Source organism: Buteo buteo, chromosome 10 (genome assembly GCF_964188355.1).
Source record: "Buteo buteo chromosome 10, bButBut1.hap1.1, whole genome shotgun sequence".
NCBI classification, from domain to species: Eukaryota; Metazoa; Chordata; class Aves; order Accipitriformes; family Accipitridae; genus Buteo; species Buteo buteo.
In genome coordinates this window covers 2557712-2583394 of record NC_134180.1, presented here as the reverse complement: position 1 = coordinate 2583394, position 25683 = coordinate 2557712, and the positions used below count along the sequence as shown (strand labels likewise).

Below are 25683 nucleotides of genomic sequence, written 5' to 3'. Positions count from 1 at the left end.
TGCAGCTCTCACTGTTTTAAATTTATTTTAAATTAATTTAAACTTTCTGATAATCCACAGAATTGATTGTCTTGCACCCGAAACTGAATTTTAAACAGTAGAAGAATGCAATTCAGAAGTTAGATGAACTGCCCTTCAAGCAATTGCTGGACAGGCTGCAGGATGTCATGATTTATATGTGTGCCAGCTCCCTTCCACTGGGCCAGCAGGCAGCAAATCTTGAACCTTACCCACACTGAGAAGTCAGTGCACAGTAGGCATACGTGAGCCAGTGCACTAGCTAACATAAAAGGGAAATAAAAGTTTCCCGCAAGTAGCGTGCAATAGGAGATCACCTGCAGGAAGACAGTGCCTATAGCTCTGTCCTTATGTGTATTCTGCCAAGACCTCTCTCGGAGCAAAGGCCCTTGACTGGCCGAGAGCACAGGAGTCCATAGGGTGGCACAGTTGCTCCACGCAGAGGTAGGTTTCAAAAGAAAACATTGTGTAGTGCCAGGGAAGCATATCTTTTTGCAGATTGGTTTATTTCTAGCAGCACCTTTGCCACGAGAGGTGTGGCGCAAAGATATGGGCCAGGCCTGGCCCCCAAGTACTTGCATGCTAAATACAATAGACATGGAAGAAAAGTGACTGATTCCAGTTCCGAAATCTATAAGCACATCTGCTACAGGTTAAGACAATACAACAGCAACCATGAAAATAACCCTCCACCCGCCTTTCCCTCAACCTCCCCAAATTCCTGGGTAATAACATGTTTAACTGTGTTCCCTGTGAGCTCTGCACAACAAATGAATGTGTAGATTTTGCAAATTAAGCTGTAGTGATGTGACCCAGATCTGATAGGAGTTTCCTTTACATCATTCTCAACACTTCCGTTGCCATAACAAAAAGCAACTCTGCTTTCTGTGCAGCGTATTACTTGCTCACAGGGAAACAAGCTGTTGTTCTCCTAATAACAATCCTCTGATGCATAAATTGCATGGAATAATTTGATTAAAATGATGGTAGTGGCGTCTCAGAGGAGACAGTCCACTTTACACAAGTCTTCTCGCAGAGATCTTGGACTTCTCACAAAGAGGACATTCCCTGTGCTGAAGGGGAGGGACAGCCAGATCTGACATCAGCCAAGAGCAGTTGGAGATCTCAGCAAGTGGACAGCTTTGGCAACGACAGACAGCTTAAAAATAATCTTTCAGGTTCTCAGGATGGAGTAAGAATTAATGGTTTTCTAAATTAAATTAAGAACTGCTAAAGGGAGTACCTGAATTCAGTATTTAATATTTCAGGACTTTTTTTTTTTTTTTTTTTCATGTTTCTGTATTGCAGTGATGCACAGAAATACAGGACTGCGAACCAGTGAGAGGCAGTTTAGATGTCTGTAAATATGAGTTGAGTTTTTCTTCATGCTTTAGCCATTCCTCTGGATTAGAAATGAGTAACTAAACCTTAATGAAACTAGAGGTATGCTCTGTCTTCCATTCATCAAAATTAAAGACTAAATTCTAGCCATTCTAAACCATACCTGTGCTAAGGGATGAATCCAAAAAGAAACTTCAAATATTCCTGAAAGATGGCTTCATGTGGACTTATACACTCTGATATAAAAACTGCAAGCATGTAGAAGAGTAGTTCTGAGAAGAACCTGTCTCCCCCAAAGTATTACACCAGCATAAGGCTTGTAAGTGGTGAGGAGAAGGTGTGGCATAACCAAGGGAAGAGATGGGTGGGATCCCAGTGGAACAGGAGAACTGTGGAATGAGCAGAAGAGAAGAGAGGCAGGGAGATTCCCTGGAGCTGGGGAGAGTCTCACGGAAATGGTAAGAGACCTGACAAAGTGAGGGGAGAGGGAGCCGGTGTGATGGCAAAGTCAGGAAGAGCGCCCAAGGTACGAAGTAATTTTGTACGTGCCAGAGCCTGCAAAGACAAACCTGGGGTGGGGAGAACGTGGTTCAAAGGACCATCATTTCTATTTCAATAGGCAGTGGAATTTTTCCGTGCCTTGTGGTTCTGAGAAGGCTCAGATGCTTGCACACCCAGTGGCTGGGAAAGGCAGGGCCAGCATTGCATTCATGGAAAATGTGAGGCTGTGCTGACACTGGTGGAAATGCTTCATGCAGCTGGCGCTAAGGCAGAGCTGCTGCCTCCATGGTCAGCTGCCTCTGGTGTCTGCATTGAAAATGCGAGCCTAGCCTGGGGCAGGTACTAGCTGCACTAACATTTCTGTCTTCACACCTGCTGGCTGCAGCTGGAGAACTCTCTGGAGCTGCTGGAACAGAGCAGAAATAGCAAGCCCCATTATTTGCCTACCACAATTTGCTCTTCCAAGCCTTAAAGCTGTATGGGACAGGCCAGGTGGTGTTTGTACCCTCCCTCTGAGCTTTAAAATCCCTAGCCTGTTTTCCAGCATTACATCTTTTGGGTTCAGAGCCATGGAATAAAAGAGCGCCTTCTCCCAGGAGATGATCTATTGCACAATGAATTACTTTAAAACCAAATTGTTACCCCACAGGGCAGGGATCACACGACTTAAAGAGATGTTAACAAGCCGTGACAAACCTCTGGCATTCGAATTTTCAAGCAAGCTGTTCTGCATCTAAAGCAGTCACTAAAGATCACACAGCATCTGAAAAATGAAGGATACAGCAATGAGTAACCTCTCTCTGCTCCACTCCAGAGACCTGGCCATAGGAAGCAGGGCTGCGATTTGCACACTATCTGAACCTGATTATGTTTAATTTTTTGCATACAGAGCATGGAAAGGATCCTGGCTGAGGCATGGAAAATATGTGGCCACATGAGTCATTCTGTAATGGTTCATAAATCCTGAGAGAATCACAAAAGCAAAACATCTAACATTGCATCTTCCCTGTCCCTGCCAGTGGAACTCCACCTCTCGACACGCTCGGCACAAGGATGTGGGAATATGGTGAAAGCAAAGGAAATAGGATCATTTTCTCCTTGGAATAGAAGAATCTCATCAAACAGCAGCCAGGCTCAGATTTGCAACCTTCACAGAAGAGGCCATTCATAAGCTGAGGAGAAAGAAATTAACTACTCCTCAGGTTGCCAAACCAAATTTACAGTTCCTACTGCCCAGACTCCAGCTTCTGTCTTTACTCTCTTGCAGAGCCAGGCAGGAGACTGGAGAGCAAAAGCCGAAAAACCAGCAACCTCTCAAGCTCTGCCCCACTGGCCTACCCACTTGATGACCACTGGGAAGTGTTCGAGCTGGGGCTCTTACACAGGTGTTGGGAGAGGATTTGGGACTTTCCCAGCAATGCTGTGCAAGGCAGAGCACAGAAGGAACTTACACTCTCGAGGAGTTAGAGAAGGGGGGACCAAGCAGCAAAGGATCTTAAAGGTTCAGGGAATGTCTGCCAGTCCCTCTTACACCATTACGCGAGTCGTCTTCCCCATACAACCAGCAGGTACGTGGCAGCGGCATGCCGCTGCTCCAGGCTATTAGCTAACCCAGAGCGCTCAATCCTCTTGGGGGTTTACTGGGTGGAGGCTGCACATCTCTGGAAAAACATAGCTCTTCTTGGGCAAGAGTGACTGAAATCCACCATTATCTACCCAGCAGCAGAGACTTCCCATGCGCCCTTGTCAGGCCCCTTTCCTGCTGGATGGAGCTGCTGTCCCTATTCCTGGTAGTTTATCAGAGGAAGCACAGTGTCTCCCTAAAGCCGTGAGACTGTGCCACTTATCGTTTGTATGTTATGGCATCCCAAGGCTGGTGCTAGTGCTGATTCTTTCAAAAGCAAATAGCTCTGACCCACAGGACTTTTGATCAACCTCTGCAGTGAGATCAAGAAAGAAGGTGCAGGACCTTTGTCCCCTCTTTAGCCAGGTAGCAGGAGCAGAAATTAAAAAAACAGGAGAACTCTGAAAGGCCCAGCCTGATCTGGGGGCTGCAGGGCAGACACTAAAAACCTTGAATTGCCACAACATGAGGCTGCAAGAGCCCTGTGTAATCCCTGGGAGCTGGGGAGGTTTGTCTGGATCTGCAGCTCTCCTGCACTTCATTTGTTTCTGTGAGGGGATGATATCTTCGCAATTTGCACTACCAGAAAGCATCTTGAATCAGGGTGTGGGGAAAGACCTTGAATCTCACACAGAGCCACCTGGGTCTCTCTTGGGTGGAAGGATGTTTGATGTAGGAGGTCAGAAGTTCAGTTTACACTCTAAACCAAATTCAGACTGCATCAAATCTGACCACATTTGTTATTTCCAGGAATATTCTGGAGCAGGAAGAAGGTCCAAATGAGTCACGCGAGCCATCGTCTAGCTCTGACAATGAAGTACGGCCCCAATATACTGCAGATCTGGACACGTATGCCCCTCCCAGTCCTGTGTCCAATACTGGTGCTAAGTCTCTGCTTGGTCAACACACACTTGTGCATGTCGTGACAGCCCCCCATATGCCTCATCCTTTATGGGAAAAGCCTGGTGCTTCCGTGAGTTAAGGACTAACAGAAGGAAATGCGTAAGCAGGGTCACAAGTACTGCCTTCCCCACACAGCTCTGAGCATAGTAGTGCATTATTGGATCCTGCATCAGAATGGAGACCCTCAGGAGTGGACGGCTGTCACACAGGCTTATGCTGTGCTGTGCCTTTTGGGGACTCTGCCTGGCCTCTCCAGACTACGATGGTGAGTGTGTATCTTTGGGGGAAAAATTGCTGCTTCTTAAAGTACTGGATACCCAGTACCTTTATAAGACCCCTGAAAACTCTTTTTTTTTAAAGCTATCGCATAGGAGCCACTCTAATTGAGATTCATGCATACTGTAGTTGAAGCAGGAGATGAGAGAAGGGGATACAGAAGAGAAAGAAACTGGGGTGGAAGAAACTAGAAAGAAAAAGAAAAATTAGAGGAGAAGTAAAACAGAGAGCACTTGAAACCAAAATCTTTAGCTAAAAGTTAGACTCCCACAGCCATCACTTTAATCTGGAGCGGCCCCAGGTCTTCAGATTCTTTTGAAAGCTGGGCAGAGGAATCGCTCTCTGTTTCCCCAGGCCTGCTGATAGTTGTACAATATAGCAATCATTTGTGAGCTGTGGGAAACCACACAACAGAAGAATTGTGTAAATTTTCAGTAAGATTGCTGATGGTTATTCCTGCACACCTAATTCTGTTAGCCAACTTTTTCTGCTCATCACACAATAGCATTTTACACAATATTCCCACTTTTAAGGACCCCAACGTAAAATGCAAAACCGTAGCCTTTAGGGTAAACATTATGTATGCAGCCTGCTCTGCAAAGTACAAGGGTAACCGCACAAGCAGCAAGTAACAGACTGCATTTATCTGACAGATTACTCTCAGAACAGCACCAATGAGCAGGCGACGACACCAGAGATCACACCGTGCCCCAGAGCCATCCCTGGGGAAAAGGCAATCATAAACAACATCACGTACCTGTTGATACACGAGGCCACATGCTCTCAGCTGGGCAGCATGGTCACAGTGCGGCTCATTCCCTGCCTCTACACCCTCGTCTTCCTGGTGGGGCTGCCTTCAAACGGGCTGGCCCTGTGGGTCCTGGCCACCAGGGCTGAGAAGCTGACCTCAACTGTCTTTCTGATGAACTTGGCTGCAGCAGACCTGCTGCTCATGTTGGTGCTGCCCTTCAAGATTTTCTACTATTTCCTGGGCAATAACTGGCCCTTTGGGGAAGGCCTGTGCCGGCTCACCACAGCTTTCTTCTATGGGAACATGTACTGCTCAGTACTGCTGCTCACATGCATCAGTGTTGACCGGTACCTGGCTGTGGTGCATCCTTTCTTTTCACGTTCTTTCCGCACTCCTGCCTTCGCTGCCTGCACCTGCACTGCCATCTGGCTCTGTGCTGCTGTCCTCATCCTGCCCCTGACTCTGCAGCAGCAGTCATATCCCCTGTACGGAGTAAACACCACTCTCTGCCACGACGTTCTCCCCAGGCACGAGGATGATGGCTATTACTTCTACTACTTCATCTGCCTGATTGCCTGTGCTTTCCTCGCTCCTCTCATGGTGATGCTGTTCAGCTACTGTTCAGTATTGCGAGCCCTCCTGGACAGTGGGAAGCGGTACTCCTACTCTATGAAGCTCACAGCTCTCGTGCTGTTCACACTTGTGGCCTTCTACACACCCAGCAACGTTCTGCTCCTTGTTCATTACTCCAGCTATAACTTCAAGCTGTATGGCAACCTGTACATCAGCTACATGGTGAGCCTGGCCATTAGCACTTTTAACAGCTGCGTGGATCCCTTTGTCTACTACTATGTTTCTGAAGACTTCAGGGATAAGGTGAGAAGAAGATTCTTCAGTCACAGAAAACAAAACACCACATCCCTAAAAACCTCCAAGGAAACACTCCCTCAAAAAAGTTCCAAAGATTCACTAGTGTAAGCCTCCATCCCAGCTCCGTGCTCCCAAGGCACTCACAACATACATTGGGGATAAGATGAAGACAACACCGGGATTCCACAAGTTTCATCCAGAGCAGTGAGCAGTATTTACCAGGAGAGAAGTCCTTCCTCCCGTCTGAGTAGCTAAAACTGAATAAACGTGGGCCACAGGATTCTGAGAGGTGTGGAGCCCAGACAAGATGTGGAGTGCTGAACACATATAGATCTGTTACTGGGACACTGCATGCAGCTTCTCATCTGGTCACATATTGCCAGGGATGCTCTTGCTAACATACCTAGGTCTGGTTTTCCTAATATATCTTGCAAGCTGATGATATCTGTGTTCTATTTCTTTTTCTGCTACTGACTTGCTTGCTGTCCTTGAACGCATACTCCCTTCACCTAAAACTGAAAAAGAACAGGCACTTGCAAAACCAAATTGCTAAACATTTAAGAAGTACTAGGAAGTACCTATGTGAAAGGTACTCTCCTGAACTAAAATATTCTGTCAAGAGAATGTAGAGCACTTTTCTAGCAAATACATTCTTGGCTTGATTAGTAAGCAACATCATAGTAATGTCAGCCCATTGTTGGTAACAAGTGTAAAAATCCCATTTACTAATCCCTATTTTTGCAAATGACCCTTGGCATCCCTAATTTCTTTAGGGCAAAGATTGTATTAATGGATTTTTTTAAAAAATTATGTCTCTTGAAGGGAAATATTAAAGAAGGAATTGAGAAAACCCTCGCTCTAGAACTCCACACTTCTTTTGTATAATGTCTTACATAATCAAGAGCTGTCTCTTATGAAACAGGTGACCAAGCTTGTTGCTTATTGGAAGCTGTTGCAAATTCGACAAAATGCAGCCAGCTCATCTCTCAGACACAACCAGGCCATATCCCAGTAAGCAGCAAGGTAGAAAATGAGTGATAAACCTTCTTAAGAGTTCCTGAATTCTTTAGTTTTACTGGTACAGACATGACTTCTGTCCTCACTATAACCTGTTACCAAACAAACTTACAACCTACAATGTGAATAAGTACAGGCAGACAAGATAGTCTTAAAATCAGTTTTTAATAAAATATTTATCAGAATCTAAAACAAACCCTTTTCTGGACTCAGACTTGCTAAGATTTGCGTGAACAAAACAAAAATGGTCATAGAACTGTTTACACGTACATGTATGTGCAGGGGTGAAATGCAGGTGAAAAACTAGAGCCTATCTCCTATGGGTGCAGTACTGCACATGCAGAGGATGTGCCAGATACTGAACACAGGAGACCTGGTGTAGCCAAGGCTATTGCCACTCAGTCAGAAATAGCAAATACTAAAAAAAAAAAACCCCAAACCAAACCCCAACCCCAAAACCCAAACTGAGCTGAGGTTTTCTAAATAGATGATCTATTCACAATAATGAAAACCAGGTTATTGTGCATTACATGTCAATAGTCGACATCAGCAAAGCAAGTACTGTTGTTTCAATGACGTTCTTCAAGCAAGCTGAACATTCTTCTGGTATTTGTTTTCTATCGAGGCTGATTAAGAAAGAGGGAAAGAGGCAAAACCAAAACACTTGGACAAGAAAGAACAAGGGAACTATTGCTTTAAAATAAATACCACGGTAATGATTACTCTGCATAATGTACAGTTACAAATATATAAATATTAATTTCATTGAAAGGATTGCAAGCAAAAATCACTGATAACTAGCACTGCTGCAGCTATTCAGTAACATAACTTGATGTAAGTAGGGATTTCTGTGTCTTACAAACCCACTGGCAGTCTCTCATTTTGCAGTGAGGGATCATCACAAAAAAAGAAAGGAGAAACATCTCTCTGACAGAGGGAGGCAAATGTCTCTAAGCCAAAACAATTCAAAGCCCAAAGCAGCAGCAGGTCTGCTGTCCTTGCTGGCTTTCCACCACTAAGTTGGTCTCTTCCTTAGTGAAAAAAATTAATCCCTTCTCTCCAGACTATGACTGGCTGGTCTTCACAAACTTGGAGCCTGAGTTTCCAGTGCTGAGATGTCCTTGTGTTCTCAGGGATGGGAGTGTGACTGATAAGCTTCAGAGTCAGAACGGGGCCAAAGCCTATGAATAACATTGAGTCTGATAAGGCTATGCTGTGCCCAGTACTTCTCATGGACCTAGCCCTAAAGAGTTTCTGTATTCCAAGTAGGATGTTGATGAATGGAGGAAAAATAATCTAGGAAATTTTTTTTCCTAGATAAGAATTAATGATGATTACAAGAAACATGAACAACAAATCTGGGCCAGGGAAAAGCTATGGACAGAGGGACCATCAGCTGGGGTGGAAAAGAGGGCAGAGACCTGCTCCTTTACTCCTGTGATAGGGGAGAAATGGCAACCACAACTGTGTAACTGCAGGTTCCTTTATTCAATTCCTTAAATAAAATTACTTTTTTTATAACTACAGAAAGGAGCTGGTTTGGTGTGGCAAGACTGGGGGGAGGCGGAGGTTGCCAAAAGCAGATGGACTAGTGATTTCCCTAAAAGTGCTAAAGCTGTGAAGAAACAGTAAAGGTGAAGTCACACTCCAGGATCCAGAAACCCTGGCACATTACCTCACACGCACTGTCCTGTTCTAACAGTCTCTGTTTAAGGATGCTAAGGCTGCTCTGCCTTTGCCTTCTGAGGGTTCAGGTCTCCCTGGCGTTTCTTCTAGTTATAAAAGAGAAGCAAGACTCCTCTGCCTCAAACAGGTGAGTGCACTGGCACACAGAGACCCCACAAAACAAGGACATGATTGATGGGCTGGCACCACCAGAAGGAATTATTTAGCTGGCAGCAATGGGAGAAGTCTGCATCTTGAATTAGTACATTGCATGTACCAGAGCCTGAGGAAAGTGAAGAAAGTCAGGTTTAAGAATTGGCTGAAACTCCCTACCTACATCTCCTTGTCCCCACTGGTGATGCTGTCTGACTGCCCAAGGATCTATGAGAGGACCAAGCAATATAAAATTACTTCAAATATCTATCCAGAAGCACACAACGGATGAGATAAGGAAACTAAAGCCAGAAAGGGACAGAGGACAGGAAAATCAAGAATCCAGAACATAAGTCCCATCTTCTGCAGAAAGCTAGTCACACAGACATTATCAGGGTGACTAAATGTCTCATTCTCCCAGACTCAAAGTATTAAACAGCTGAGGCTGGAACCAGCAAACAGCAGGGTTTGTATTGTGCAGCTTTGATATTTAGAAAAGAAAAAAACCTCTCTTGTTGCAGCTGACACTAGGTCTGTTATTTACCAGGGGATAAATATTGACTCAGTCCTGTGTGTGTACACAATAGCCAGTGTCTGCCAGGCCAGTTGCTTACAGGAGATGGAATTTAGTTTAAAGGCATTTATTTACCTGCCAGACAGGAATGCAGCTGCCAGTGCTTCCGCTGTGCTGTGCGGACACAGTGAGGACATGGTCTGTTCATGCACACTGAAGACACGTGGCAAAACCTCTGCTGAGCAGCAGCAGGTACACATGGGCAGAAGCCACGTCAAGATCCTGTGAGGAAAGCTCAGGGCAGCCATGAAGGAAGGCTTGGGAACTTGCCAGCAAAGCAGTTCTGAAATTTCTGGGAACTTCAAGACCCAGACCTTCATCATGTCAACTACATTCTGCAAATATCTGGCCCCAGACAAAAAGGACTGGAAACTACATATGCCCAAATTCTGGGATACCTCCCGTTTTGTCCTCATGTGGACATTTTTCTGGAATAAAATTGCCTTTATTCTGGAATGGAATGTCTATACTGGGATATATTCTTGTCATGGTTCCTGTGTAAACAAGCCCTAAAAATGAATGGAGCTGGGCTTTTTCCTGTTTCCATTCACCAATAAACACCCTCAAAAGGAGTTTCCACCCCACTCTGGGTCCTGGTAACAATAGAAGTGGGAAGATAAAATATTAACGCTATTTTGCAACAGGCAATTGCATGTAGCTCCTCCAAAGAGAACAATGCTGCTCCAGGCAGGAAGGGAAACCAAAAAATCTTGGCTCCTGCACTTTTGGAAACACAAAGCTTTTGTTTTTAGTTTTACCACATTGCTTGGGGCAGGTCAGTCGAAGGGAGTTCAGCCTCCGTGACACCAGTGATTTGTACTGGCCAGCAGACCCAGGCCCTATGCATAGATTACCCTATCCAGAACAATCACTGTATGGGGATCCTAGTGGAAGCAGAATAAAAGCAACTGGTGAAGTCAGGCAAGCATTTAAAAGGACTGCACCTTGGGTCAGCTTTATTTTCATGCTGGCGTTACAAGGAGGAAAGGGGCTGAGAAGGCTGCAAACAGCTCTTACCAGCACATAGTGCAACATGAAGAGGGTTCACCCACCTAATCCTTGTCACTGCTATGGCTGGCAAACTCCCCACCTGAAGCCTGCAGCCACATGGTAGACAGTCAAGCCTTTCAGGCCCGACAGTGGATTACAGTTTTTCTCTTGTGAAATGTACCTCCCAACAACTTTCCTGAACATGGAGCTAATAGGGAAGTTTTTCTCTTGTGGGACTTTGTTGTGGGTGCAGTAGACTTATGGGCTAGGGAAGATGATTAGCCTCTTGCTATGTCGTAATTAGCGAAACACACTGATTTTTATTATTATAATTTGAGAGAAAACTTCTCAGCCATCTTTCCTCAAACAGCAGTTCAGCTAAGCACAAGGCCTGGACTTAGCTTCTAAATGTAGCTAGGAAATGGCATTTGCAGTATTCTGATAGCAGAGAAAACACTTTGAAATGGTCTATAGGTTTGAATTCCAGCCCCTATTTTTCTCACCTAGAGGGCACAGCATATTGGTCTCCCATCCTTGGAAGTACTCCAAAGAGGATGCACAAAAGGCAGGAAAATTGACAGAAAAATAACACTGAGTGTCCCCCTTAGCGCTCCAGATCCCCCCCCATGGGGCAACAAAGCCTACAGTTCTGAGTGCATCAGGAAGTAGTCATCGTTCGGTTTCTGTTCTGCAGCAGGTCGTCTGTAGGAACAAACTCGTACAGGAGTTGATTCTGAGCCTCTTCTCTTTATTTAAATTATATATTTCTGTTGAAAAGAGAAGACAATGAAGAAAAGTCACTTTCCCATTACATATCTTCATGAAGCATCACTGGGGCTGGGCAGAGAAAATCTTAAAAGGTCACTTTTTATTCTGCTAGGGTGGGAGACATTCAGGTCACAAAGACTTTTATATGCTGCCCTAGCAAGATCTTGTTCCTGGTGATTCCTTGCTAAAGAGGTTAGCAATTCAGTTGTAAGAATGCCCCTTTTGAGGAATTTAATACCTTTGACCCAACACATGAGTTAGTACATTATATGTTGACTCTCAAACCAGATCTCTGGCTCACCATTCTACTGTGGTCACTACTTCCTGAATCTTGTCCATTTCTTTTAATGTGCTTGCTGTTGTCATTTCTGCCACAATCTCAAAAACGTCAGCTTCCGATGCATAGGGGTCTGGGTCATATTCATAGGAGTAGTATGACAGATCTGTCTGTAGTGGAGGGCCTTCCTCTGCTGGAAAGGAAACCATAGTCTCAGGTTGTGCTTTAGCCAAAGAAACTGCATTTCAGCATCACATATTGCATCACAAAGAAGGGGAATGATGTAAGAGGAAAGAAATTTTAATCAGGGAGGCAAATCAGGGGCCAAGTAAGTGCCTTACATGAGTAAAGGCAGCTACACATGTCAATGGACCTGCACGTGTGCACATGCTTAGATTCACATGTGAGGAGAAAAGCTGCTGTAAATCAGAATTTTCAATTTCCCAGTCTGACACCTGGGCACTGGAAAAAATGAAAGGGGGGGGAGGGTGGAGAGAGAAAAAAGGGCCATGTAATCTGAAAGAATCTCAAAGTCTCACTTTAAAGTATCTAACTAACTGAGGTGCTTAAGTTAGGAACCAGTTCACCTTGAGATCTGTATATAGTAAGATAAAAGTAAAAGATATCTTTGGGAATGCCAGATGTCACAGATGAGTTACTCTGCACCCTGGAAATACATCTCTCTCCTTTGACTAGGTCCAAGCCAAGTACCTCAGTTAAAGAGAGACCAATCCATACGAAGATGTGTAATGTGTGCACTCATTTAAGCACTGTTTTATAAAAGTTACAAAGCTAGAGGGCAGACTGTAATGGAGTAGTTTACTTGGTGCATGTCATGAACTAGATCAGTGTAAGCAGCTAGATTTCTTTTCAGCCCAATAAGAAAGATTTTGGCAGAATAGGCCACGAGCCTACAAAGCCATTTACTTCTCCCTCAGCCTGAACTAGCAGTAGCTCAGATACATCTGTTTCAGCATAGTCACATACCACTGAGAAACTTTCATCATTTAAGACAGGAACAGACACGACAGGCAGAAACAGATATTTATCCTCCTTGCATTCACTCCAGTCTATACTAAGACACTCACACAGCACATATCCCACTCAAAACAGGCTGTGCCTCTCTATGCTGGGTGATTGCTCACTGTCCAGAGCGAAAGACTGCAAGATAAAACTTCTAGGAATATCAGTAAGTCCCCGTTTTCTAAACTGTTCCTCGAGCCAGCTCAGCTGTCCATCTTTCCTGTTTGCTTTCTGTATACACTGCTCTAGTCCAAACCAAAGCAGTCACTGAAACATAGCTGTTACAGGGAGGAAAAGTCCCCCTTCTCCCTCCCCTGCAAAGTTGGCTTTATTTAAGGGGAACACTCATCAAGGCCTTTGAAAATGTTTGTTCTCTAGAAATAAAATATCTGAAGGCTCTTCCCTGTTGCCTTCCACATCCTTCCAGCAACAGGCTCAGCTCTAGGCAAGGGAATGCTGCCTGAAAGCAGAGTCAGTCTCTGTGTTCACTTCTTCTTGGCCTTCTCCATGTGAGAACCTGCCAGATCATGAGCTCGTTCTATGAATGGATGATTGCTGTCCACCAGGGACAGAATTAACATCACAGACCTCGCTCTTCCCAGGAATGCGGCATTGGAATCAAAGCAAAGACAAAAGGCCGACATTTCCTGTTACATACAAACCACTCCCCCATCTCCAAATGTTTGTGCCTAAGCCAATGTTTGCTGAACACCGATGGGGTGAAAGGAAAAATGGCCCATTGCCAGTTCAATCAATCCTAAAAGAACAGCGGTCCTGTGAATAATGTGGCTGCCAGGGAGTGTTGCAAGATGACTCCACCTGGAAGCAGAGTTCGCTCTGATGTTCCTCTTAGCAGCTAGTGATGGGTGATGGCATTTCATTTTTAAAAAATAGTAATAAGACTACCAAATAAAAGTATCATAATTCCACCTAGAATTTTCTTCCAGCTACTGGCCCTTCTAACTGCTAGAGCAGAACTGTATAAATAACAGGGATCCAGCTGTGGGGAGAAGGCTGGGGGGTCAGACAGCACGCAGCTGGGTGGGCTGCCTGCTCAGAGCAGCACAGAGCACAACACCACAGCAGCACTGATACCACTGAATACTGCTGCAATGCACTTGGATATTGCTTTTCTATCAAGCACATGTAGATTTGCAACATTATTGTCATATCAATATATTGTCTTCCAACATCAGTGGCTATACATTTAGCCCTTTGGGAAAGAACAAATTTAGGCAATTTCAGAAGAGCATTAACGATCTATAGAAGCAGTCAAAGCACCGCTTCATCAGAGAGATGGTATCAGAGCTACTGAGGATCCCTGAGGCTCTGAAATCCACCCATATTTTTGTAGCCTAGTGTGACAATGATCTTAGGAAAGTCACCGACAGAGAGGCACTCAAGATACTGATACTCCAGTTAGCAACCAAAATCCTGCTCCAGGAGCTTTCAGTACAAACAAATATGACTGGAACAGGCTGTGGAAGCATACTAGCAGAGCTTCAATGCTTAGAGGCAGACGTGGGTCCATGCTAGTCATCAAAAGCCTGTTCCATCCCTCTAAGTCTCAGTAATACATCTGTGAGAGAGAACAGCTGAGGAAGGGGATTCAGGCATGAGTTGTTTTAGTTGAGTCCTGTCACACTGCACACCTCCCTCTCAATCATAAGAATATTTCTAAAGATACAAAGAGGATCTACCCATTGGTACAAAAAAAGGCTACAGTTTTAAGATCAAACCTCAGCCATTGTGCCTCACTTGCTGCAACATCTGCTACAGACTTTTGAAAGGCATTTATAAATGCTTTGACAATAGCTAGGTGCTGCAAGAAGCGCTGCATCCTGATTTTTCAGGACCATCTATATACAATTGCTTACCTTGAATAGCATAACTCAAAAGCTGTTGTTTATTCTAGCAAACTCACTGGTGTATATGGAACTACACTGCAAGTATGCGTTTGCCAGAGTAAGCCCGAACACATTATGAAGTTCCCCACTGTTTGCTGGAAGGAAGCTGGCTCTCATTGTTTCCATTGCTGGGGTAACATAGACAAGAGCTAACAATGAAAGCATCAATCAAACCAAGCTGAGCCTGCACAAGTCATATGGCAAATACAGAAGCATTTCAGACAATATAAACACCACGCGGTTCTCCAAGAAAATGGTATTTCCTGAAGATTAACACACTGAGGCAGTTTCACCAACCTGCCCTAAGCTTGATTTGGCTCCTGGAGTTTTGCATCCTTTTAGGAAATCACAGATTTAGACATGGCTCATCAGAACTTTCACTAGAAACCCAGAGCACCTGAGCCGACTTAAACCAATCACATGCTTCAATGCTAACAAACCAGTGAGTCCAAATGAGACCTGTGTATAAGGAGGGATTCATTCATTTGTTAAACTTTGATTCATGTACCGTGTGGTTGACCTGAGAGGAGCCCAGAGGATTAATGAAAATCACATGCTGGGCTCTTTTCCTGATGCAGGATTTAGTCAGTTTTATTTTTGAATGCTCACTCTGCCATGGCTGCTCAGACAGCTCAGTTCAGAAGAGTATCTGCCTTCCAGGAGACTCTCAACTTGAACACTCACAGATCCTAGAATAAAGACAGCTCTAACTGCTTGTGCTTTGACAAACATATCCTTATGGCATACAAGTTTGTTAATCTAATATCTGTATAAAATCACACACACACACTAAATAAATAAATAAATCAGAGTTTCCACTTCTGCTTTTATTGACAGCCTTCTGAGCCAACAGTGCTTTTGTCTGTTTAGAACAGAAACCAGAGGGTTATTTTTCATAGACAGATACTTTAATGCAGATTAGTTCAGAAGCACTGTAACACTCCTATGCATAATAGCAGCCAGGAATTTTTGGACTGTGGACTACCATCAAGTTCCACAATATTTTTCTCAGGTGACCATATTTTTACTATCAAATTTTTATTTTAAAATAATGTCATTGCAGTCCCATTTTGTAGACCAGCAGCAAAACACTTTCTATGGCCTTGCATACCAGCAGTGCCCTACAGAGCAATTTGGGAATGCTGCTTTAAAGGGTTCAGATTGCAAACAGAGTTTCCATGCTGAGTACACAGCATCTGCACAGAATAAAAGGCAACAAGCATTCATCTCAGTTATTCCAACAGACAGTAATCTGATATATATATATATATATATATATATTTTCACACTAAGTCCAGAAAAAAAGGGAGGGAAAGCATGAGACACTAAACACTGTAAGATTGAATGACCTATAGAAATAGTCATAATGGAATATTCACTACGCGTTTACAACTTAATGAGAAAACTGTCCATCAATTTCTGCAGAGGAGAGGAAGGGCAAAGAACGGGATAGTGTCTCTCATGTTGGACACATGCTTGTCAGAACTCTGGTGCACAAGAAGGACATGAGAAGGCACAGAGTCTTCTCTTGAAGAATTAACTTGTTTTACTGATTTGTTAGGAGAGTTAGAGGCCAGGGGAAAATTAATGAGTGGAAAGCAGCCAGGAAAAATCTAGTCCAGTTTATTTACTAGAAACAGCATGAAACAAACTATTCTGTTGACCCTCCACTGCTTCTTGGTGAGATTTATTGTGAGCCATGAGCAAGTTCGACATGAGTCTTGGAAAAAAGTGTATGAACATAAGCACCAAATAAAATGAGCAGCCAAATTCCTGGCTACTCCATCTACTGACCTTAACATTTTTGCTCACTAAGGCCCTTTATTTCAAACAGCAGCTCTGAGAGAATCAAGACTGCCAGCTCAATTTTTGCACAGAACTGCTAGAGACAAAGTTAATCCACCTGGATCCTAGTTCTTGCAATGGTTTGGTCTGTTGTCATGTCCTGTTCAGTTGTTTGTTGAAACACATTACATCAGCCTGGTTTTAAATGTGATCTTTCCAGCTTAACATTGAAGAAAAGATCACAGAGTATGTGTTGTTCAAACATACCAAGGCTGAGAAAATAGGATGGTCACTTGCCCACTCCTATGAACAATTACCTAAATCTTGCAGGTGCATTGAATAGAACAGGTATCGTTCAAGACTTCCTGAAAGGAAAAGGACTAGAAGAGCTAGTCTGTTGTTGAATAGTTACCATCCTAAGTTTCCTTGACCTCTTAATTTTTTCTGATTTCTGAATGTTCTGTCTTTTCTAAAAGATGAAGAAATTCAGCATCTTTACTTAGATGTGCTTAAGAGCCATATATACTTTTATGCAGTGATAGGATAAGCTTTACTTTGCTAAAGAAAAAGGCCTTGGATAAATGCAAAGGTATGATATCACCTGCTGGTGTTTGTTGAACACTGGGTTGCTCAGCTGTGTGGGATTGTGTCTCCCTTTCTTCTGGCAAATTCTTGGCTGTAAATAAAACAAATGCATTGGTCATAAAATTTGCTAATGAGTCTCTAGAAAATGTTTGCATTTCCAGGGGTGGAATACTCAGTTCACTGAGCTACTACACTGCACATCTTGAAAGCCCATGCAGAATCTCCAAAGAATGTTACAGTTCATGGGTGTGATTTTTATCTAGGATTATTCACTTCAGATAAAACACTATCACTAATTTTCTCTGAAGTTCATTCCAATTGGTAAAACATGTATTCATGAGAACAGAAAACCAGTTATTCTGACCTAAGCAGGAAGGCAGATGCTCTTATAACTTAATTCCCTGTAGTATGAGTGGCAAAATAATAGATAAGAGGTTTTGAGTTCTCCTCTTTTTCCTACCACACATATGTAATTATCATTTGCTTAGATGAGGATTTGTAGTGTTCTGCAACTAGATCATAACAGAAAAGGGAATTGAATGAAACCTACAGGCAGAACATTGAGACATGGGCATCTGTTCTATCCTTGTATTATTCCTGCACGATGCTACTTCCATCTGGCAATGATTCGGGTAAATCTGTCCATCTGATCCACATACAGGCTCCCCATCATAGCCACAGTCTCGTGAACACATGCACTGCTCAAAATACTCATCCTCCAAGCAGCCAAAAATGTTATTGCATGGTCCAGAATGAACAAAGCCTGAAAAGTAAACACAAACATCCAAAGCAATATTTTTGCATAGCATAGGGAAGGGGAAGATGGAGTGGCAATTTTCTTCTATTTCTCTGATATAAGTTTTCATGTTGAACTCCCTAAGACTTCTCATAGGAATTTACAAACTTGGTAGCATAAAAAGCTTTGGGAATAAAACTGTCTTTCTGAAAGAACCATACTGCAGCAAATTCCAGATATAGGATAAAGCAACTATTTTGTATGACAGAGAACAGAAAGGAACGTATAGTTTCTGGGGAAAGTTATTTCTTTCACTGATGCATGAAATTGTTCAATCTTCCTACAGTTAATTGTGGAACTCTATTGCAAGATACTGTAGAGAGAGAAAACCAAATTGCATTTGAAAGAGTTTTTACCTTTATGTTTATTAACACATCTCACCCTGTGCACGTTCTTCCAGAATTACACATTATATCTTGACTCTGAAGCAAATAATAGTCACTCTGGTCACTGAAGAGCAGACTACACTGGTCTGTTTGGCTGTCCTAAGTTTAATATTGCTATCCCACAGACCTCTGTAAAACTTCCACTAACACAGATAGTGAAATAGAGCATTTTTCTAAATATCATTTTGAGTTCTGAACTCCTGGAAAGTATGTCTGTGTGCTCCATTTTCCAAAAAATCTGCTTGGCTTTGGTGCAACTTACCAACCCATTGGCTAGCTGAGCTTTCCACTTCATTGCATGTTGGCCCATCACAGAGCTCCCGAGCCAAGGGACTGTTTTCACTCACGTTGTAGAAACGAGTTGCTTCAAAAGCTGCAAGCCAGCAAGAATGAGAAATCACAAGTGAGCCTTATGCCTAGAGCTCTAATGCTGGCAAAAATCAAAGGAAAACAGGCACATACCTGGCTCATAGTAATCATACACTTTGATAGGAACAGGAGCTGTTTTCCCAACTATATGCTCTCTGAAAGCTTGAAACTTTACACAGGTCATGCACTGGCTAGGAATCTGTATGAAATTGTGTAAAAGACTTATTGTAACAAAACCTGCACTTTAAGTGAAGAGAGAGACAAATAAACGTAGCATGTGCCCCCAGTGCTAGTCGCTGTGCTGGACACTTGGGGAGAACAAAGACACCTCCAATACTAGGTATAGAGACAAAGGTAATGAATAAAAGCCAGACAGGAGTGATACTTTGCTGGTCTTTAAAGCACATACTTGCCATACAACAATGTCAGAAAGTCAAACCTGAAACTCAAGCTCTATTCTCTGACTTACCTAACACCACTCCTGTCATCAGCCAGCTTGCTAATGCAACTAGTTAACAATTTACTCTGATGACCAAGCCAGGAGAGATCTCGTCTTCCACTCTCAGGTATGTGCTGTGAGATCTGAATTAGACTGTGCTTTTACTGCGTCCTTTTAGCAACACTAGTTGTACCTGAAGGTCAGATTATTTTGAAGCAAAAATTAAGTAATACCTGCCCAGAAGTTCTATATAGGCTGAAGCTAATCACTTGCCTCTATTATGCTTTGGTTTCCAAACAAAACCACACCACCTACGTGCCTCAAAAGAGGCTCAAGCAAGCGGCCAGTTAAAGCTGCATGGTAATCCTCATCTGTGAGGGACAATCAACGTCAATATGTATCTATGCCTGATTCACTGGTCATTTGCCTCTCACTGAAAAGCAACAAAATTATAAGAAACAAAATCATTACCTCATCAAAATAAAAAAGGACTTTTCTTCCATCCACTTCATATCTTTTTAATCCAATTTGCTTGTTCATCAATAACTGGGGAAAAAAATCAACAGGTTTAGTTTCATCTCATTTTATAGAGAACAGGTTGAAATTAGAGAATAAGAAAGATTTTTAGAATGCTTAGAAAACCTATCAGACACTAAACCCCCGGGATTTCTTTGCTGAAAAAGGATGTTTCAATAAAGGAAGGGAAATGCAAAGAGGTTTGCAGTTACTATCATACAACTGAGGAAAAAGCCATCTGTGTTCTCTTCTGTGACCTGATGAGGAATGCTTGCAAGGTGCACAATGCTGAGTGTTCTTCCTGGTCCGTGGTGCATTTATCTCTCTCATACTATTCCTAACAAATCAGCCATAATCTAACTGAATAGCTCCCGGATTGTTTTCAGTACCAAGGCTCAAGCAAGACCTCAGAGACCCCAAAACACTCGATAAAGTCTCTTATTTGCACTCCTTCAGATTGCCAGGGAATTACGCTGCTAGATCACACCGGGTATTAAAGGTCCCCTTCTCCCACCAGCTGAAAAATCCAAAACATTCTTCTGCCAGGAGAATTAATCCTTACATTTGAAAAGAGCAGCCATTTGAAAGAGCCCTAGGCATCCTTCCTTTTGACGAATGGGGTCAGGCCAGGCTTCTGCTACTCATCTTCTCTCCTTCTGAGTCCCAGGGATTTGTCATTTGCATTGAACCAGTCAGGCCCACAGACTACCTCTTCTTATGCTTTTTATTTATTGGGATAATCTGCATACCTAAGGAATATCAGAACACAGTCCAGGAGTACTTCCCACGTCTGGGATGCTACTGCCCCTAATCTACCCCAGCCATTTGTAAAAGTGCTCATCTCCTCATGCTGAGTGCAGGTCTGTACGTATATCATGATCACAGTCTTCAGAGGAAAGTGCAAGAGCCCTCATTTACAAATTACTGCACCACCTCAAAGAATCCAGTAACTATCTCCCTGGTACAGAATGCTAATGCATCACCCCCAAATACAAATGCTGTCATCTGGTATAATTCTGCAACATTTTAATTTTAAAATTTCCAGAAGAGTTAGTCCTATGATTTTCTGTATTTGGAATACTAACATCTCAATATTATGATGACCATCATGCTGTATGTACTTGATAAGTTGATCAATCATTACTGTTTTGATAAATTGGATTCAGAACACATCTATCATGTGAAAAACATATAATTCAGAATCTAGGAGGGATGATGGTCTGTGGAAAAGGACTCTTGCATTTTAATCCCAGTTTGGGGAGTCGAGTAAGGGCCAGAGCAGATAACTTTAATTCCATCCTCCAAACTGTCCTGTTATTTTAACTTCTCTGTCAGACAATCCCATTTGTGACATAGGGATGATATTTCCTTGGCTTTTTTTTTTTTTTTTTTTTTTAAGTAAATGTTCCTAAGTTATTTTGAGATCGTAGAATGAAAACTCTGTGGAAAGGAGAATAAAGCATTATTATTGTTATGTATTAGTAAGAATGATATGAAGCAAAAAGCATTTCTACTGAAATTTGCCCAAACCTGCTACCAACAGCTTTAACTGTGAATTTCTTCAGTATAGTGCTTCTAGTTGTAAAACGCTGCACACAGCTTCCTGCTATTACTGTAACAAGCAAAGGAACATGTGTTTAAGTCCCACACAATATGGAAAGGGCCAATTTAATTTGTCCTTATAATTTTAGGGGCCTGATGGTGGCTGTTATTACTCAGCAGTAGATGGCTGCAGACAGTCCTTTTATGAGGGCTTGGAGAGGCTGGCGCCACCGGGAAATGCTCAGCTCAGCTAAAGTTGCATTTTTCTGGTGAAGCTTGATATATACCAGCCTGTGGTGACCTCCTGACCTTGTCGACACCCAGCATTATTAGAAGGATTTGTGGCTGCACAGCCAGGGGGGCTGCCCTCAACGTGCAACAGAGCATTCATTAACCATCACTGCCCCGGAGCTGCACGTGGGTCCACTCTGCACACACTGCTCCCTTGTGAGGGCAAACAACAAACAAGGAAATCTGATTTACAGCCCTGCCCCTCCTCACCAGGAGGAGAGGGAAATGGCTAGGGTAACAAGAAAATGCAGCAGTGGGAATTACAGGACTTGCCTCTGCTGAAGGTAGCGTCCAAAATACGTAACAGAACTAGTACTGGGTACTGAAGAATTTCATTTTGGTCAGCATGATTTGGATACACATTCAATAGCCATGAATAAATCACAGGGGTTGGATCTGCATCTTCACTGCCTACCTATATATATGCTTGAGCTTTGTCCCTACATTTCATTTTTACAGATGCAAAGCGTTTCTGCAATAAGAAAGATGGAATTCAGCTCTTCAAGGGGAACATTCCCCCTTGAAGATGCAATATCCTTCCCAATTTAGCAAAATCTCCTACTGCCCAAAGGAAGTAATTCTGTTCTGATTATGGAAATAGACTGCCCAGTACTGAATCCCAAGTGCAGAATCCTCTCTCCAAATCAAGGCACCAACTACATAGTCTTTCACCCAAAGAACTTTCAAAACAGCAGGTTTTGAACTAGCTTTTTTGTATCTTATAAGCACTGAAGAAGTATGCACTCCATGAAGTACCTGACATCCTTCTGAGATTTGCAAGGACTTAACTCAGCTCAGCTCTGTGCTGCAGGAACTCAGCCTTACCAGTTAAGAAAGAGAATCAGCTCCTTTCCCCCTTAAGACAGGGAGAAAGGAAAAGAAACCACCTGCTATTCTATGCGCAGAGACCCTAACAGATGGGGCTATGCTGGGACTCTGTTGCTTCTCTACCCATAGAGGCAGGAACATGAGATTCAGACAGGCAACAAGATACCACAAGGGAAACCACAACCAACAGATCTGCTTAGTGCTAAAGAAAGCCTAACATGCTGGAGAGCTCATTCAATTCAGCTTTGAGAAAATAACTCTTGTGCAATAGCAGGGTAGCTTGCTTTTACCCTCTGACTGCTTCCATCCAGACCACGCTTGGGGAGATGACAGAACGGAGGAAGGGTAGGAAGCTGAAGCTTCCCAGACACTGATGCATCTATCTGAAACACAAGCAGTTTGGGTAAGTCTCCCTCTTTCTCTGCTCCAGTTTCAATATGCCCAGTGTTTGTTTCTGATTTAGGAGTGTTGACCAGCACCTGGTCAAGGAACTAGCAGTGCTGAGGCACCATCAAGATGGCACTGAATGTGACACAAGAGTCTCTGAATCCATGAGAAACTAAACATCAGAGGCAAGCTGGTGTTGCAGAGCACAAGGATTATGGCAACACTCTAGCAGACGAGAGAGAACAAGAGATACCACAAGCAAAAGTGTTTTGAAACATTATACAGCTGGCTCATTGGGGAAGCAGAATTAGAGTTTCTTGCAGAGAGTATATCCTTACGTTAATCTATATGCACTATTATCTTCAGTGTTTCCACTACTTAGAACATGTACAACATGCCCTGAATGCAGGTTAGTGTAAACCATCAGACACAACACAGGAGCAGATTGCTGCATGTAGCAGCGTTTTAGTAGTAACTAAATACAAAATAAGCATGTTTGGTTTACAAGTCTTTGTCTGGGACACCTGCATGGCCCAGCCATGTAAATAAGTCTCACACCAGAGCACAGCTGCCTTGGCAAAAAGGAAAAAACGTTCAGGGACTGAAATGACAGAACCTATGGAGTCCCTTGTAAAACATGAGCATATGGGACCTTCTCAGGACTCAGCCTAGAAACTCTTAACTCTGTCCCCTGCTGAAACCAGTAAAGGAGATATTCACTCGGTACAGCCTGGAAAATGGGAGCTCCTATTTCTGTAATTTCTTCTTAGCCTGTTTCAGGAAAAATAAGGCGTACAGGGATTTGTTACTTAACCTAAAATTTTTTCTGTTCTTCTGTAATGAAATCCCCTTTGCACTCTTTGTTTCAATTCTTTCCCTCTGCTGATAAAACATTCCATGGGTTTAACACCATAAAGATATCCTGTTGTTCTCCTCCTGTCCCATCCTGTTGAGTTCTCTGGTCCTAAGCCAGGTTTCCATCCATGTTTTTTCTACCATTATTTACATAAATTAGTATGAAAGAGAACTTATTTGAAAGCAGTACAAACGACTGTCACTCTAGCACCTTCAGCAGGAGGCAATAAAATAGTAACCAAACCCACTACAAGCCCCCTCACCTAATTTTCCTCCTTTCTCTTACCACAGGGATACTGGTGACCTCCTACTGGTGGTCTTGCCTCATCTCAATAGCCATATTCAGTTTGTTGCACCATTTGTTGCATGCGAGAGAGAATATCAGACTCAAAGGTCAACAGGCAAATAAAAATTTGATACATTTTACATGCATGCATTTGAAAACAGATTTCTCAACATGCAGCTGTGAACAGATATAAAATAACTTTAATATTTCTCTTTACAGGAATAATTTCGTATCTGATCAACACACATCTCTGTACAAAAGTATTCCAGCATAGCTCCCTAATACTGAAAGGATGCAATTCTCTTCTCAAGGACTAATACACAAGTTTCTCTGGCTTCAGTGACAGCCCAGGAGACTATCTGACAGCAACTTTTGACATGGATTGTAAGCCCCTGAAGAGGAATATATCGGTCTCATTTTCTCCAAGAAAATGCAATGGTGTTTATATTATAAATTAGCCAAATGAATTGAAATCCTAGAGAAGACAAAGCAATGTGCACTTATCCTTGAATTAGGATGTCAAATTAAGTTGCCTGGTCTTCACTACAATTCTACTTTAAAATTCTTTCCCCAAATCCCTCCCCCTCCCAGTATAATGAAGATAAAGCTATTAATGGAAGAGATCTTTTGGAAGCAAAATAGGTTTTAGCTCTTTACTAGTTCTCAAGGATGCAAAGATTTTACACCTCTTTAGTTAAAGAGTCTTTAAAAACTATTTGCAGCATAAAACCCACACATGAATACACTGTAATGCTTCCACAAAATATACAGCAAAGCTAAAGATTACAGTTTATCTCCCCTAGAGGGCTGGCTGGGTAAGAGGCACATTCTGTCCACCTTAGTTTGGCTTGCAATAAACATGATGTTCTCCCAGAAGAAAAGAAAAGAAAAAAAAAAGAAGGCAAAAAATTCCAAGACACAGAGCCTCCAAAGAAATGGAATCCAGATGTTGGAGATAACACAGCCCACTAAGAAGCCATAAACAGCTCCTGTTAGAGCACATTTTCACTTCAGCATTTCCAAATGGGTCTCATTTAATTACTGTGCACTGTGCTCAGTAATAAACCTTCACTTGGCCATGTTCAGTAAATTTGTTAATCTTGCTCAGAACATCTGTTTACTCATTTCTGAGAAATATTTTTTGACGAGTGAAATCTCCTGCCTCCCCAATTTTATTTGCATCTTTTCAGACAGTGCTCTAACATTCAATGGCATTTGCTCCCCAAAGGGAATCCCTGCCAATTAGAGAGCCAGGTCCGGGCCCAAGATCATGCCTTGCACTCTCATTACAACATCTTACCTGCTCTAGGCTCTCAATATCTGCACGAAACCCTGAGAACAATGGCACTTCCAAGACAGCCATGTTAGAAGATCCAGAGTGCAGCCATCTTCCCATGAGAACAAAAAGAAAGAATGAAAACAAACTCAGGATTCAGGATCCAAGATAACAACTGGTACATGGACAACTCATGATGGAGAACAACTGAAACAAACTTCAGAGGAAAAAATATTAAAAGGATCTACTCTTCTTTGAAGGACTTGCTGAAAGCCACAGCCTACTTGGTTTTACAAAATCCTTTTTTCTGCTTTTATTCAACAAAAAATAAGCACAACTCACAGAGGGCAGAGATGTAGAAGGTGTCCAGGCAAATGGAGGTAGAAAAGCAGAAGGAAGGATGTAGTCTCCTGTGGGGCTGCTTGCTTTATTTTTCAATTAATCCCTGAGAAAATGCACTTGGTAAAAGGAAATAACCCCTTGGAGTAGAAGAAACTTCTGTTCTTTCCTAAGTGGAGGGCTGTAAATGGATTGTGGTGTAAGAAGAATGCTACTTCCCAATACCAGGCAAAGTCATTCAACCCTGGGGTTTCGTAAATGGCCGTCTCCCTGCAGCATCTAATTGACACCAAGAAAAGTATCTTTGCTAATGACTCGGGAAACTCTAGCTACTAGTGTTACAGA

At 42.8% G+C, this 25683-nt stretch overlaps 2 protein-coding genes across 7 annotated transcripts in view; one reads left to right on the top strand and one right to left on the bottom strand.

Annotated features, from left to right (window-relative positions):
• Positions 1-2926: 2926 nt before the first annotated feature.
• F2RL3 (F2R like thrombin or trypsin receptor 3) lies at positions 2927-7503 on the top strand. Of its 2 annotated transcripts, XM_075037972.1 has the most exons (3): positions 2927-3428; positions 4235-4652; positions 5317-7503. In XM_075037972.1, the coding sequence occupies exons 2-3, from the start codon at positions 4562-4564 to the stop codon at positions 6390-6392; spliced, it is 1167 nt and encodes a 388-aa protein (XP_074894073.1). In that variant the 5' UTR covers positions 2927-3428; positions 4235-4561; the 3' UTR covers positions 6393-7503. The 2 variants fall into 2 exon arrangements, with proteins under 2 accessions (XP_074894073.1, XP_074894072.1); XM_075037971.1 differs by lacking the exon at positions 2927-3428 and having other exon boundaries at positions 3974-4652.
• Positions 7504-7932: 429 nt separating this feature from the next.
• CPAMD8 (C3 and PZP like alpha-2-macroglobulin domain containing 8) overlaps positions 7933-25683 on the bottom strand; it is a 67745-nt gene continuing 49994 nt past the window's right edge. For 3 of the 5 annotated variants that reach the window (XM_075037965.1, XM_075037961.1, XM_075037964.1), the window contains 8 exons: positions 25024-25111; positions 19490-19564; positions 18673-18778; positions 18473-18583; positions 17579-17791; positions 17045-17119; positions 11753-11921; positions 7933-11450 (listed from right to left, as the gene is read on the bottom strand). In XM_075037965.1, the coding sequence (XP_074894066.1) occupies position 11450; positions 11753-11921; positions 17045-17119; positions 17579-17791; positions 18473-18583; positions 18673-18778; positions 19490-19564; positions 25024-25111 (838 nt within the window). In that variant the 3' untranslated portion in view covers positions 7933-11449. Of the gene's footprint in view, positions 11451-11752; positions 11922-17044; positions 17120-17578; positions 17792-18472; positions 18584-18672; positions 18779-19489; positions 19565-25023; positions 25112-25683 lie in introns of those variants that run through there. The other 2 variants (XM_075037963.1, XR_012651935.1) reach the window with 2 other exon arrangements.

Excerpts from the sequence above, each read along its gene's own strand:
- F2RL3 (XM_075037972.1), top strand. The coding sequence starts at position 4,562 with ATGGAGACCCTCAGGAGTGGACGGCTGTCACACAGGCTTATGCTGTGC. Across the intron at positions 4,653-5,316 it reads GGCCTCTCCAGACTACGATG|ATTACTCTCAGAACAGCACC; the intron begins GTGAGTGTGTAT and ends TTTATCTGACAG.